At 43.1% G+C, this 15648-nt stretch overlaps 2 protein-coding genes across 4 annotated transcripts in view; both read left to right on the forward strand.

Annotated features, from left to right (window-relative positions):
* The first annotated feature begins 2477 nt into the window (after positions 1 to 2477).
* On the forward strand, positions 2478 to 8459 carry LOC143901269 (bestrophin-4). 3 transcript variants are annotated; one of them, XM_077413409.1, is made up of 9 exons: positions 2478 to 2619; positions 3466 to 3786; positions 4369 to 4702; positions 5104 to 5325; positions 5403 to 5701; positions 5813 to 5845; positions 6079 to 6305; positions 6383 to 6647; positions 7166 to 8459. In XM_077413409.1, exons 1-9 carry the CDS (start codon positions 2549 to 2551, stop codon positions 7494 to 7496), a joined length of 2103 nt encoding a protein of 700 aa, XP_077269535.1. In that variant the 5' UTR covers positions 2478 to 2548; the 3' UTR covers positions 7497 to 8459. The 3 variants fall into 3 exon arrangements, with proteins under 3 accessions (XP_077269535.1, XP_077269536.1, XP_077269537.1); XM_077413410.1 differs by having other exon boundaries at positions 6389 to 6647; XM_077413411.1 differs by lacking the exon at positions 5813 to 5845.
* A 2455-nt stretch (positions 8460 to 10914) lies between these two features.
* The window catches only part of Jing (AE binding protein 2 jing), a 92615-nt gene continuing 87881 nt past the window's right edge, over positions 10915 to 15648 (forward strand). The window contains exon 1 of the mRNA XM_077413665.1: positions 10915 to 12311. Coding sequence (XP_077269791.1) covers positions 11200 to 12311 — 1112 coding nt within the window. The 5' untranslated portion in view covers positions 10915 to 11199. The remainder of the gene's footprint in view (positions 12312 to 15648) is intronic.

The raw sequence follows: 15648 nt of genomic DNA on the forward strand, positions 1-15648 counted from the left end.
GCTCCGTTTCATGTAAATAACGTTACCACTCCTTTTTCCCCCCACTTATTTTGCGGATCCGCTAGGCTCTTTTTTTACGATGCGCGATCGCGTTTTTTAGCCGGCGGAGCTGTATGTCACGCCGGGAGGTAAAGTTTGACTGACTAATTAGTAATCAGGCGCGCGATTACGTGGTGCTCTCGATATACGTCACACTACTATGACGACAATGACGTCAACTGAAAACTCGTGGTATCTCCGGGAATCGACCGAGACTGACGGTCGCCAACACGCGATGCCGTGCCGGTTGCACGTTGCAGGCTCGGCATGGCGTAAAGCGGGGAGCTTTACACACTTCCGCATAACGCATAATGCGTAAGCATAAGAAAATTGCGTGGTCCATACACATGTGCATAAAGAAATAGACCAATCAATTTTCTTATGCTTACGCATTATGCGTTACGTAAAAGTCTGTGTTCCCCGCTGTTCCCCGCTCACTTGTAACGTGTTCACGTGATAACGTAACGATATGCGCGCAAGGACGAACATTACGAACGCCGTAAGACTCGAAAAAAAAATGCGGAAATTCCCCGAGGGAGATAGATGGATTGAAAAGAACCGAACTGCTTGGCTGGCAAAATAAAAGATTGAATTTAAGATTTCTGCATTTCTCTTCCTGTCCTTAGTGTCTGCCTCTGCATAGTTCTGCATATCTATTGAATCATTTATTGATCGCGAAGTAACAGTGCTGTAAGAAAAAAAGAGTGAGAAAGAAAGAGAGAGAGAGAGAGAGATGCAGTTAAATGACAAATAGAAACTTGCATTTGAATTTTTTCTAAAAAAATGAGTAATTTTTTTAAGTTTTAGTCGTCTTTCATTATCTAACTATTCTAACTCTTTAATAACTCAAAGAATAAAATTAGTTTTCTATGAAAATAGAGATTAAAAAATTTCTATTGGTTAATCGATCTCGAAAAAAACAAACATTCAATTTTCCAAGTATCTTTCTCTTCCTATTCTCTCTCTTTTAATTCATCTATTTCTTACAGATTGGGAACTCTCAAGCAATTCGCGGAAACGGAATCTTTACGTTTGATAGGTATTGCACGAGGAAACATTTATCTTCTTTAATGAAGGAGAATTAGAGCAACTCAACACTTGCAGATAAATCCGTTCGATAAATGCAATTTACGGCCTTTCGTTCGGACGATCTTTAATATTACATGAATCATCCGTTTCGCAAGGAATTTCAAACAATTTTCTGTATTAGAGCTTGACATATTTATCCTTGAGGAGAGACCTCGAGGCTCAAAGATATTATCGTGAAAACAACAAATTGCAACGAAGAGATATTTAATTCCTGACAAACAGGAAATCTGATAATTAAGAAACCAATTTGATCGAATATCGCGAGATATTAGAAGAATCTTAAAAAATACAATACTACACGGAGAGAATTTTCCGTTATATTTTACGTTAAATTTACTACAAATGTACAACTTTTGAAATATACAAAAGATATTTTACAAACAACGTAGTAAAAATTACCAAGCACCAAGCACGTTGGTCATTTTTGAAAAATTATTGAAATTTTACTATATATTTTAGTAAAATTAATCAACCATATTTTATATTTTATTGTAATAGATATCAATATTTTTTATTATGGTAGATATTAATCAGAACAGTTAGCACATAAAATTCTTCGTAATACATGTTATCCCACAATAATTTTTAGGATAAAATCTAAGAGAAAATTCTCTCAGTGTATAATTCTACGTAAACAAATGTCTGTGTTTCGAAAGAAACATTGACCGATATATCGTATCAACGAGGTAACGGGAAAACTGATAGAGTCCAGAACCTTTGAGTTGTATCTGAGATGATAAATTCCCTCGTGAGCGAGTTAAATTTTTAACTCTAAAGAATTCTATTATCGAAGGAAACTTTCGCGTTGTAAAGTTACGAATCTGTCAAGGCCTGATAACGTGTACGATAAAAGACATCGATAACAGAACGTATAGTAAATTAAAACCTGACGAGGGAGTATATACACGTGAGACTACGCCAAGTTCATGCATTTCGTATTACCGCACAAGGTGAACATACCTCTGCTGGCGCATTTTCCCCGCGAAACGATAGGGCGAGACGATATGTACAAAAATAGAATTTTATGAACAATAGCCTCATTGAGCGGCAACGATTCTTGCAAAACGCGAAAAGTTCGTGTATTGGAGCTAACGAGTTTGTCCCGCCTCTGCTGATATAGCTTACATAATCGCGTCAGAGGCGGCACACGATCGTGCAAACGATGACCTTGGTGATCTCTTACCGGTGGACCGTCAGCTTGGCCACTTCGAGGAAGCGGAGCCGGAGATGATGCCGAAGAGGAGCTGACACTGGTTGTGTGTCGCGCCCGGTTTGTCATTTCGACGAGAGGACGAGAGACCTCTTGGCGCTTTTGGGAGAGATGCCACGAGCTTTCGACCGACGTAAGTGCGAGGCACTTGGAGCTGAATAAGAAAAAGAGAGTGACCACGTGGGACGCGAGTCACGTGTCGGATGAGACATGACTGTCAGCTATACTGCCGAGGTAGCCACTTGCAGGGGCCTCGGTTGCTTCCTCAAATTGCTAGTCAGGTGTGAGATTTTATCTATATAATTGTCAACTAGAAGGTATAATTTGTTAAAAATTTCAAGCTATTTTTTTCGTGGATTTTTTCATTCGCCTAATCTTTTTTAATTCTATTTTTATTATTTCAATTTTTCCTATAACGTTCATATTTTAATAGTTTCCGAAATTCCATTTTTATTTCCCGATGTAACGTCATTACTATTAGTCGCCGTGTTAATTTTACGGATGCTCTTACTTACCTTACTACATTTGTTTCCTTTTTTTACTCACTTTTTTTTGTTTTTCACAATTGAAATAGAAATAAAGTTACATAAATAACGATAAATGATTTCGCATTTTAATAATCATTTTGCGGCTATAATAAAATAAACGTGTGGGTGTAGGTTTGTAAATGTCAATGATATTCGCAAGTTAGTCGCGTCCCTGACGATATTACCGCGAGTTACGTTGGAATATTTCCAATTGCAAATAACGGGTGACGTACATTTATTTCCAACCTGTTTGCATAAAAACACACGACGCGCTCCTCATCATCGAAAGTTGACGCACCTCAAACATAGTGCCGCACTGCTGGTTAGTGAGGAAGGAACAAACAATAGTTCCTCGCCATAAGCGCAGATACGGGGCAGGATTATTGACTTTCGGTTCGATAACAGCACGCGAGTAATGTTATCGCGTTTTATCGCTTTTGATTTTAATACTTCGTCAGCGCGATTTTAAAGCGCACTTTTTGTCCACTCGGCAAAAACGGATGACGAGATCGCTCATTGCGAGACGATCATCGCTTTTGACAGATGTTTGTACGCGCGTCTGCTTCTCATTTAAGTAACGAGCCGCGCGATTTGTTTCAGATGGCGGGCGAGCATTTACAAACTCGTCTGGATCGATCTGACGCTCTTCCTCTTTATCTACTACTGCCTGTCCGGCATCTACCGATTTCTGTTGAACGAAGACCAGAAGAAGGTATTCGAGTCCGTGGTGGCGTACTGCAACGAGTACAGCGACCTGATACCGGTGTCATTCGTCCTGGGTTTCTATGTCACTATCGTCATGAATAGGTGGTGGAATCAATACATGGGAATACCGTGGCCCGATTCCATCGCGGTCTTTGTATCGGCCACTATACACGGCAACGACGAGCGTGGTCGTCTAATGCGTCGAACGATACTTAGGTATCTCGTACACTGTAAAGTTATAGTGTATATAAGCTGCAACGATATACGCACGCGATTTAAGTTGGAAAGAAAGACATGCGTTATGTGCAATGTGAACTCTTGTTCTCTCCTTTAAGAGGAAAAGATCGATTAATCAGTGTTCCCAAGCACATATGTATCTGTACCTTATTATTAGAGGTAAAGAATCGTATCTCCAGTTTTTGTCAAAATTAGAGTTAATTTTTTTTCCAATATACCAGGAGTTTAAATTATAACAATTATATAATTAAATCTTATGTCCGTTATTATTAGTTTTTAAGATACAATAATGTTTAGAAAAAGTCGTGTTAGAAATTTTCATAGAAATAATAAATTTTAAATTTCTGTTTTCCCTCAATTTTTCTGGCAATGGAAATACGATTCTTTACTACTAAGGTACAGATATATATTTTGTTGTACAAATATTAAAAAAATATATCATTAAATATATATTTAATTTTATATGTCATATAGAAACAAATTTTAAGTTATTTCGCACAAATTTTATGTGTATTATGTAGCGAGTTTTAATAAAGAAATTATAAATTCCGTTTTTTTCAGATACGTGTGCGTCTGTTTGACTATGGTCCTAACGAACGTTGCGCCGCGCGTAAAGAAGAGATTTCCCACCATGGAGCACTTCGTGGAGAGCGGCTTGTTGCTGGAGAACGAGTTAGCGATATTTCACAGCCTAAACGCGAAGTTCCCGAAGCCGAGTAAGCATTGGTTGCCGATAGTTTGGGCTTCGAGCATCGTGACACGCGCCCGGAAGGAAGGTCGAATACGTGACGACTTCGCGGTGAAAACTCTCATCGACGAACTCAACAAGTTCCGCGGGATGTGCGGCAGTATATCGCACTACGACACGATCAGCATCCCGTTAGTGTACACTCAGGTAGATACGGAGGCTACTTAAATTAATAACTGCGAAAGGAATGCTATAAGCATAAACCTCGAGAAGTAGAGAAAAAAATTTTAAGTGTAATAAGCATATTTAATCCTTTGCAGTTCGAATCATTTCTCGCACATAAGCGGGGACCAAGTGTCTCCTTAATTTCATCCAATTGGCGAAAATGAAAGAATTTTTATTATTCAGAAGAACTTATGAATAAGATTTCAAAAGTGCAATTTATTTAATCCCATTATACTGATTTGAGTACTTGGAGTTCTACGCTACACGGAGGTATTAAGTCGAGTCCAGCTCGACGCAGGACTGCAAAGGGTTAATAATTTTTTGCCGCAAAGTTTGCCGCAATGTTTGCCGCATATGAATTTCAAATTCCATTTTTACTACAGGTCGTAACATTAGCCGTGTATACGTATTTCTTGACCACCGTAATGGGTCGTCAGTGGATTCAAAAGTCGAACTCGACCATCGATCTGTACTTTCCAGTATTCGCTACATTGCAATTCTTCTTCTATATGGGTTGGCTGAAAGTAGCCGAAACGTTAATCAATCCGTTCGGCGAAGACGACGACGATTTCGAAGTGAACTGGATAATCGATCGCAATTTGCAAGTAAGAACTACTTTCTCGCTGTTTGTTTTCTCTTACAATTCAGTTACAATAATGCTGCGTATTTGTTTGCTTTCAAGGTAAGCTACCTAATCGTCGACGAGATGCATCACGAACATCCTGAACTTATACGCGATCAATATTGGGACGAAATATTCCCCACGGAACTCCCGTACACTAACGCGTCGCAACTCTACCGCGAGCAACCCCCCCAACCCTCAACAGCCGGCATACAATTGTCCGCCGCGCAACAAGAACTGCAACCGTCATCGGTCAAAATCGACGACATGATGCCGGATGCCGATCATAAATTCCGCTCCGACATCTTCGACGACGCCGCATCGGGAATACATTTCACCGCGAGTGGAAAGCTGTCCCGGTAAGCGCAGATTATTCAGTTTCTTGAATATTTTTTATTTAAATTCAATATGAAGTCAATTTATTCACATCATTATTATTAATATCATAATTATTTTTAACGCAAATTCAGAAGCAATACAGACAGCACCGAGAAACTAATAAGGTAGCTATTCATATCTCGCGACCAAAATTTTGTGGAATTCTAAGTACAATAATTATTTTCATCTTAATATAACAAAGACATCGTAATAATAATATTAACATTATTAGATAATAAAATCAGATTTTCAAAAAATAACATAATGTATATAATATATAATATTATAATATATATCGATGTGAGAGAAAGCGACAGCTTATCTTCACGATTCCAAGTTCTGTTAATTTTCTAATTAGGAGCGCCAGCAGAGTGAGTAATCGAGATCGCAATCTCAGTGGCGGTTCTACTCCCAGCAATTTGGGGGAGTCGCTCTCGAGGGTGAGCAGCGTTGCCAATGTACTCAAGCGACTGTTTAGTAAGGATGATAGGACTGACGGAGGTGCCACGAGTGCCGCCAAAGCCGCGGGAAAGATGCCGACCGTGGGTTCAACAGCTTCGTTGCAGACGCGACCACCCGTACCCGGTATGTCGCTCAACGCTAAGTGTCGCGTTAAAACGACTTGATTGAGAACAAAATGGAATACAATGGTAATGTCATAGCTGCAGGTGGCTCCATGAGAATAGGCGTCATCGAGGAAGTGGACGAGCAGCTGACACTGACATCGTTAAGACAATCGAACGAAACCCGGCCTCACGTACAAAGTATATTTGCGCAAGGCCCGCCACCGCCGAGTGATCCCGTCGACGTTCCTGGTGTCGCACAATCTTACAAGCGTGACTTCTCCAAGAGTGCACCCGCACGCGGAGGAGCTTTAACTATAGCTGGCAGTACGGAATCCGCGCGCGAAAGGCGGAACATTTTAAGGTAATTTAACGATAAGTCCAAAAATCAACAACTTTCGAACAAGATTGAACAACTTCCAATAATTGTTGTAAATTTATATCGGAAAATTCGCGACTGTGTACACGATACAAGTATGGTTTGCCTGAAAATTCATCAATTTGATAGCCCTAAATTTTATTAGAATGAAATTCCACTAGCAATACATTTCCATAAAGTCAAACTTGAATAGTGACTTGAAAATTAAATTTCATTTTAACACTAGAACTACCAGGGGGATCAGAATGACTTGTTTGACATTTTTAAATAATTTATTATTTTTTTAAAACATCTTAATTTCTGAAATTTTTTCTGATTTTTATTGAAATTACATATAAATAATTAATTTTATTAATTTGCTTTCTCTTTTCCTCTTTTCTTTTCTAAGATTTCTTCGGTAGAAATAAATATACATGGATTAATCTCCGGCAGTTCTAGTGTTAATTATAATTAAGGTATCTTAGGAATAATCTTGATTTTCATGAAATTTACTTTAATCTCAGGAAACAGGACTCCATGCAATCGATGAGATCGAGCGTCACTTATGACTTACCACCGCCGAGTTACACCGGAAGCGGGATAAACGACGATTTGCCCAGTACCGCGAGCTCCTCGTGCTGCAGCGACAATAACGACAGCGAATTTACGAAATTGAAAGTCGAGAGGAAGGAGCAGAGACGTAACCGTAGACTCGCTCGAAGCGCTAATATTCTGAACGGAAGTGAATCCTCCCCAAAAAGTCCTCCCGAGTCGGAAACTCTCCTGTTGACGGAATTAGCGGACGCGTCGCGACGAAGTATGGAAACTAGACGCGACGAAGGCGATCAAACTTAGAAAGAATACGTTGATCCTACATCGACGTTGGTTTACCCGATTAAGCCTTAATAACAAGATATTCGATCGAAGTATAAGAAAATAGTGTGACTAATACATTATTATGATAAATTTATTACACGTCTTCGATGTGCTTACGAAACAATATCTTGTGAAACAATTATAAAGTTACACATATATACAGATTTTATATTGCGAATAATATTATTCGTTTTAAATCAATTGCGAGATTTTGCGATTAGAAATGTTTTAGCATTCTGATATTCGCTTTAACAACGAAGAGTTTACAAAGAGTCGATAAGAATATTTTTTACATGTGTATATGTAATACGTATATAACGCAGCAGTACCGTCGTGCGAAAGTTCTTCGCGAAAGCCAGCTGAAAAAATTTTGGCGTTTCAATTTGTAGAAAATAAAAAATTTTCTTTTAGATAATAGTTTGAATACAAGAACACGTAATTGATCTCGACTACAATAACTACGCACAAGATATTTTCATAATCTTTCGAGAGACTTAAAGATGAGGCAAAAAGTGCTATCTTAAAAGAACTTTTTAATGCCGCGATTGCTGCGAAGGTGCTATAATTGCTACAAGACTCAATGCTGAATCAAAGATATTCGATTAAACTATCTTAAACTATATTACATATCGCAGCAATTTCGAAATAGGAATACTTCGTTTTTGGAAATTGAATGAAGAACTTTAAATTTATTTAAACAAAAAGATTCTTCAAACGTAATACGTTACACCTTAAGAGATTTTGTATTTTATTATTTTTTCTACGTAGCTTCAACTTTTGCGTTTTATCTCAACGTTGCACACGGTGTCTTACCGTACGCTTAAACGACTCGATTGCTGCTGGTCATTTTCGATTAAAATTCCACGATGTACACGATTTGTTACGGCGCTACGCGAACCGTTTGTTTTGCAGTATTATTGAAATAAAGTATTTTCAATAAGATACGATCGGTTTCTATTTTAGCAGAATATTAGGCGCCGATTCCTTGTATTTTATGACAATCCTTTTTGGTCCATCAAATCGATCCTGAGTACCACGCTAAATATTCCGTATATGTATACGATATTTATAAATACACGGATTTTCTAATAAAAACGCAAAAAAATCAATAAACAACACGAATAAGATAAGAGCTATTTGATTATCGTGTAAAACGCAAGTGAAATGTTCAAGGACCATTTCCAGCGCTCACTAAAACATCTCGAAAATTTAATCCGATTAATTTATAAAAAATAATATACTATAGGGGTGTAAACTAAACTACGATCGCATGGAGCGCATTTGACGAAACTGTCGCGCGACAAACCTGCGTATCTCTGTATAACACAACGCTAACTCGAGATACTTTTCTCAATTAACGCTTTCCGATGCTACTTTCGCGCAATATTAATTTTCTGTAACTCGAAGTTTCAATTTCAACGTTGATCTATGAAAAATCCGACGTAGAACCGCACGAGCTTTATTCTACGACGCTGTCGATTATACATATTTGTGAGAAAGGAGAAAGCGTGATTGAGCAAAATTAATGCAGAAATTAAATACGAAATGTTCCCGCAAATATTGAAAATAAATGTAATTAATTACAAAACGATGCATGTATATATATATACTTACACGGAGACGACCGTTGTCCATCGTTCGCAGTTTCGACGCAACAGCTTCGACGCGAGAAATTAACAGACGAAAAGGACCGACGACAGGCACACACAAAACTAAAGCATCGATACGCTTTACGAGATATAATTCGTCGCGCGCAGAGTTTATTTTTAGGCGATAACACTAGCGAGAAACACGGGACGGCTCGAACGTGACTTCGCAACTGGATCGCCATTCACATTTTATACCGGCTATAGTTTAATGCCGTGACGATCATGAAACGTGGAAACGATTGAGGCAATAATAATATTGTTGTAGTAATAGCGTTTGATAGTGTTAGAAATAAATTTCGTAATGTTACAATAAATGTTACATACAATCAAAATAACGAATTGATTACGATAATTTCTTTGATTAAATGTGATAAATATTACGAAGGAGCAATTCAAATGTTGCGACCGACGCGTTTCTCGGCAGCGTCGGGAGATGTCGTTAACTGTACGTTAATTTCGCTGCGTTCACATTCGGAGATCTGACTCGGTAATCATCGTTGCGAAATCTCCAATATATTATCGCGTAATCGTATCTTAAGACGATGAGAATTCTCATTATTTTGTATTTTACGTTCACCGTCACAAAAATGCATGTTTTCGTCATGAAATATTTTGAAGCGATTATTTAATTTATCACTGCAGTGTAGGAATTTTTGGGTGTGCTAAATTTTGCACGATTTCTGAGTCTTTTGATTTGCAAAATGTTGCCTAAAAGAAAGATATAGTTATTAAAAAGATAAAATTTTCGAATATTTTCGTCATGAGATGTTTCGTTGTATTAAAATTTTACAATAAAATTAATGACTGAAACAAAGTACATATTTAAAGAGAAATTGGGTGTGCCGAACATAATTTTAAACAGAATAAATCACTTTTACGGCTGCATTCCGATATTCACCGTCAGTACTGCAAATCTATTTTTACGTCACGTATACTATATAATAGATTTTCAGTACCGAAAGTTGCCGACAGTGAGGTTCGGAATGCAGCCTGACTTCGCCAGTCAAATAATAAACAACATTGGAAATATTAATCGACTCTACTGGCCATTATAATCGCCAGTAACCAATCGCTCTTTTAACCAATTTACATTATCGCTAGATATTTATACGACGATCGAACCAAATCGTGGTCGTATTGTTTTGGCGATTATAATGGCCAGTTAATATTTCCGTTGTTGATAATTTTAACCATTTTGAAAAAAAATCAGCATCATTAAAAACCCCTCTATATATAAACTTTCATTAATTTTCAAGAATCTTTCGTTTTTGGGACTACTCGAGGAAAATGGTATGGCAATCAAAGGGTTAAATCCACATCGAGATAACTAGTTTAAGTCGCAATAGGAAGTTACGAGAAGCAAAACTTTTTATCTTTTCAATTAAATAATATAGTTATCGAAAACCTATATATCGCATAATTAAATCTTTACTAGGATATAATTCAAGGTTTTTACATCAATTGAATAGGAAATCCATGTTCGAAACGTCATGCCGATCGTAATTGAGAGGCATAAAACATTATCTTAAAATTATACGTCAGCCATTCTGAATATCGCTCTTTCAAATCAAACGCCGCGCGCGCGCAAGCATCGGGCGCGCTCGGCCGCGCTCGGGTAGGATCGGGGTCACGTGGGTCGGCCGGGCGGCCGGTACGGCGCGGCAGCGGGGAGCGGGGCGAGAGGCGAGAGGCGTCCCGCGTCCGTACTCCGTTGCTCCAAGTTAGGCGGAGGAGTGGGGGTTTCGAGAGGGGCCGAGGGCGTGCGAGTGCGCGCGAGCGGAGCCAGGCAGGCGGCAGGAGGCCAGGAGGCAGGCAGGAGGCAGGAGCAGGAGAGGCAGGAACCGTGCGTGGTGCGGTGTGCGCGCTGCCGGATCGTAGCGTAGCAGAGCGCGAGCAGCGCGAGGCGAGCGAGAAGCGAGGGAGAGCAGCTCGTGGCGCGGCCCGGTGCCGCTCGTGTGTGCCATAGGGACCACTGCCGGACACCGACGCGACACGACACGATCGCAGGGAGAGCGCGCGCGTTCGTTTACAAGATGGCAGACGACGGTCCGTCCGCGGCGGTGGTGACGGGACTGGGACTGGGACCGGGGGACGGTGATTCTCGCGTGACAAGGGAGCGGCACAAACGCGCGGACGCCACCGCGCCGAGCGTCACTCCGGCGGGCAGTGCGGGCACGGGCCAGGACGCCACCGTCCCATTCTCATTCGCGAAGCGCGTCTCCGTATCCGGCGGACACGAGGACGCCTCTACCGCCTCTGCCGCGTCTTCGGCGGCCGAGACGGAGCGTCCGCGCTACGAGCGCCGGGTTCTTCATCCCCGTCGTCATCAGCATCCTCAGCATCGTCATCCTCGTCACTCTTCCCACCGTCGTCCATCGCCTTATCGTCACCACCACCGCTTCGACTCTCATTGCCGTCATCCCACGAATCGTCGCGACAACGGCAACGAGCGCGTCAGTGACGACCGCGGCAGTGGTGGTGATTCTTCGCCGTCGCCCGGCGGCGACGACAACGACGACGACGAGGAGGAGGAGGAAGAGGAGGCGGAGGAGGAGAACGGCGTCGGCGCCGACGGCAACGGCAGTGGCAGTGTCGGTCTGTACCACGGCGATGTTAGAATCGAGGTAGTCCGAAGCGTCGTGGCGGAGGACGACGGCGGCGGCAGCGGCAGCGGCAGCGCCGATAGCGTCGATAGCGTCGATAGCGACTGCGACGCTGATAGTAGCGCTGGCAGTAGTAATAGTATTAATAGTGGGCAAAGCGGTGCTGGTGGTGTCGCGGAGAAAATCATGAAATCCGACGGGGCGGCCGACGACACCGCGTCGTCGCCGAGCGCGGACAGTGCACCGGAAGTGAACGACCGCGGGGATCGCGACGGGGCCGGGGGCAGGCGCCGAGCGAGCGTCATCGTCGTTGCGACGAGGGAGGAGATGGCGGAGCGGGAGGAGCAGCAGGCGAGGGGGGCCGAGGACGCGGCCGCGGCCGCGTCTGCCACGACGGACGACGGAAGCGGCGTCGCCGTGGCGCGGCACCAGGCCACCAGCCCGTTCCAGGGACAGGTCAGGATGGCCGAGGACACCCTCGTCGGGCCCTGCGGCAAGAAGCGGTGCGCGGATCGATACGACAGCTCCGAGAGCTCTGACAGGTGAGTGAGCGAGACGATGGAAAGAAGAAAGGCGAGAGAGAGAGAGAGAGAGGGAGAGGGATGGACGGCGCGAGAGGGAGCAAGAGGAAGAGAAAGAGAGAGAGAAGCAGAGGGAGGGCACGGTGGGTCTAATAGATTCTCACGAATCGGGAACGTACGAATCCGCGATTCCGAATCGTCGATCGTACGAGTGAATAATGTATTCGCCGCGTACCCCGGAAACTCTCAACGCGGCGCGCGTAGTAGGTAATCTCCGTGATCTCTCCATATCGGAGCGCGCGACGAATTCCGCCTCGACGCGAAAGAGAAAAAAAGGGCCGTAATAGCGAGAGAGCGAGCGAGCGCGCGCGCGCGCGGCGCGATTTGTAAACAAAACTCCGCGAGCCGCGCGCGAAGGCGCGATCGCAAATAACGACACGTATAGGCCGCGCGTTCCGCGAACGAGGCACTTTTCTTCTCTCCTCTCCGCTCCGGCACGTTCCGCGCAGCGAGCCGAGCGCTCGAGCGCTTCCTCGGCACTTGCGCTCGTCGTCGTAAATCGCGAGACTCGCTCTCGATTCCGCTTTCGTCGCGATTCCGATTTCCCGCCCCGAGGAGAAGAGCGTCTCGGTAATTGGCGCGAAGCCGGAGCGGAGGAGAGCCTCGACGGGGGTCGTTGTACCGCGGTTACGCGACCGACGGCCGTGTCTGCTGTTGCCGCTGCTGGGCCGTTCGTCCGTTCGATCTCTCCCTCCGTCTCTCTCTCTCTCTCTCTCTCTCTCTTTCTTCCTTCTCCGCAAATGCATGTGTGCGTGTGTGTGCGCCGCGCGTGTTTATAGGTACGTAGAGATGCCTGCTATCTCTCGTCTCTCTTTCTCTCCGGTCGCTCTCGTTTCTCTCTCTTCTCTCCGCTTCTTCTTCGACGCTTCCGTCGGCGTCGGGCCGAGGCGACTGATTATTTTGGTGCGGTGCATCGCGCGCGTACTTATATCGAGCGCGTCGCGTCGCCCACTGTTTTCAGCCGCGCTCGCTGATTAACGCGCGTTGGCCAACTATATAAACAATAGCCGTGCCTCTGCAATACGGGGAACACGATCGAATAACGCTGAACCTCTTACGTTCGTCCGTGATATAATCGTGGGCTTGCATCTTGACTTGCGTTCTTGAAATTTGCGTTATTTGTCGTGCGATTTATAGACAGGGCTAGGTTTCGCTCAAGAACTCGTCGATATCTTAAAACTTCTTAGAGCGTATCTCGAAGGCCTGTTCTTTTCGGCTAAACTTTTTTCACGTTGCGGAGAAAGAAAGAGAAAAGACGAACCCCGTGCGAGAGAAGTTTAGCTGAAAAGAACAGGCCTCGAATGTGTTTTTGAGGATTAAGGCGACGCAATGCAAAGGTACGGACAATGGCAACGGGCAACGCAAATAACCACATTTCAACTCATAATAAAATTGAATCACCGCGATCGGTCAAGTACTTACAGGCAATAGAAATCCAACGCCGCGTCGGAAATTTTGTTTCTATTGCACATTTCATTGCGTTGATACGCACAGTTTTCGGTAAGTTGAAACATAGGTATTTCTGTTGCCTGTCTTATTCCCCGTTGTCTGTACCTTTCTATTGTGTTCAGGCCTTTACACATCTCCACGCGCGCGCGCGTTAGATATTTCCTTTCGAACAGTGCCGTGGAGTGACACTTGCATTTCTAGCGTCGACTCCATATCGCGCATTAAATAATGCACTTTTTAATAATCGTCTATGACTACTGTCTTTATATACGAATGCCGATGCTCCTGTTATTAAAAACAGAGATAAGCGCATTTTTATCTTACGTCGCCCAAGCATCGTGTTTCCAAACATGACTCGCGATTAATTACACGCAATAATTCAGTACGATTATTCGGTTAATACAATTTCTAGAATGAAATAGAGGGAAAAAATCGAACGCGCTCGTTTTTCCGAAGTCGTATTACTCCGCGAAGAGAGTTAACGGCGACTTTCTCGCCTCGTTCGAAGATCTCGCGCGTTTGCCGGTCGTGGAAAAATTGACGGATGATTAAACGGCGGAGGAGCCGCGCGTCTCTCTCTCTCTCTCTCTTTCTCTCTCTCTCTCTCTCGAGAGAGAGAGAGAGAGAGTTTCCGATTAACGGCCCGCCGTTTTTGTTGGTCTCGCGCGGGTTAAGGTGATGCCGATATTCTGCCTGGCAGCAGCGCGAGCGAGGGGAAAACGGGTCGCAATAAAAGTTTAGTGTCCTAACGGTGCCTCGCCGGTGGTACACTAAACCTCTCCGTCGTGTCTCTACGTAGAAAGTCCTCTGGTTCCCTCCTCGGATAACCGCGTTATTGTCCCTCGATACGCGGCCACGCCGCGAGACGACCGGTAGCAACGACTTCCGGCGCGACGCCACGCCACGCGCTCCAGCTTCCGTATCTGTCCCCGTGCGAAATCTCACGCTCTCGTACGAGTTTGTTTGACATATTTTTCGCGACCTCCATATCCCGCGACGATACACTCCCCATAAAGTGCGAATGTAGAATATTAAATAGAATATTTTACTCGTGAATTTTTACGATTTATACACTGAAAAACAAATATTTATTTAGATTGTTGCCAAGAGCTTATATTTACTTGATATAATACACATATTTATTTAGGATTAGATATTTTTACTTAAAATTTAAATAAAAATATTTAATTCTAAATAAAAAAAAAAAAAATATGTGTATTATATTAAGTAAATAAGCTCTTGGCGGCAATCTCTAAATAAATATTTTTTTGGATCTAAATATTTTTTTTCTCCGTGTAGTCTCGTTTCTCTGCAGATTTTCCACCATTTGTCCGTCATTTTCTTTCTCGTCTTTTTTTCGTTGGATATTAAAATAAGAAGGAACTTCTCGAGTGAAGTGATGGAGGTCAGGTCAGGTTTGAAGTATACTGGGTACACTGCGAGGATGTAGAAATTTGAAACTCAAATTGCTGTTTTATTACTTTGTGTCCACGATCGGTGTCCGTTTCGCGTTCCTCGGCTTAAAACGCTTGTGGCGTATCGCGAGAGAGGAGAAGAGCAGCCCGCGTTAAGATATATTTTTTCTCTCGTGAGATATCACCGCACGTTTTCGTCTTACTTTACATACACAAGTTTGCGGAGCTGATAACCGAACTCATTCAGATAAAACAGCCGACGTAGTATTTACGGTTTCGCATTCCTAAGGCGCGTAAGTGAACGGTATTTACTCACTTCTTTTCCCTTACAATAAACAGATTTCTCTCGGGGTTTCCTCTTTCCCACCGTCTCTCCTTTCGTTATTCTTACACGTACCACAACTTTCCTCTTTCCATTTTCGATCGAACGACAC

This window comes from Temnothorax americanus, unplaced genomic scaffold (genome assembly GCF_048541705.1).
Source record: "Temnothorax americanus isolate GAGA-0224 unplaced genomic scaffold, ASM4854170v1 Scaffold33, whole genome shotgun sequence".
Lineage (NCBI taxonomy): Eukaryota > Metazoa > Arthropoda > Insecta > Hymenoptera > Formicidae > Temnothorax > Temnothorax americanus.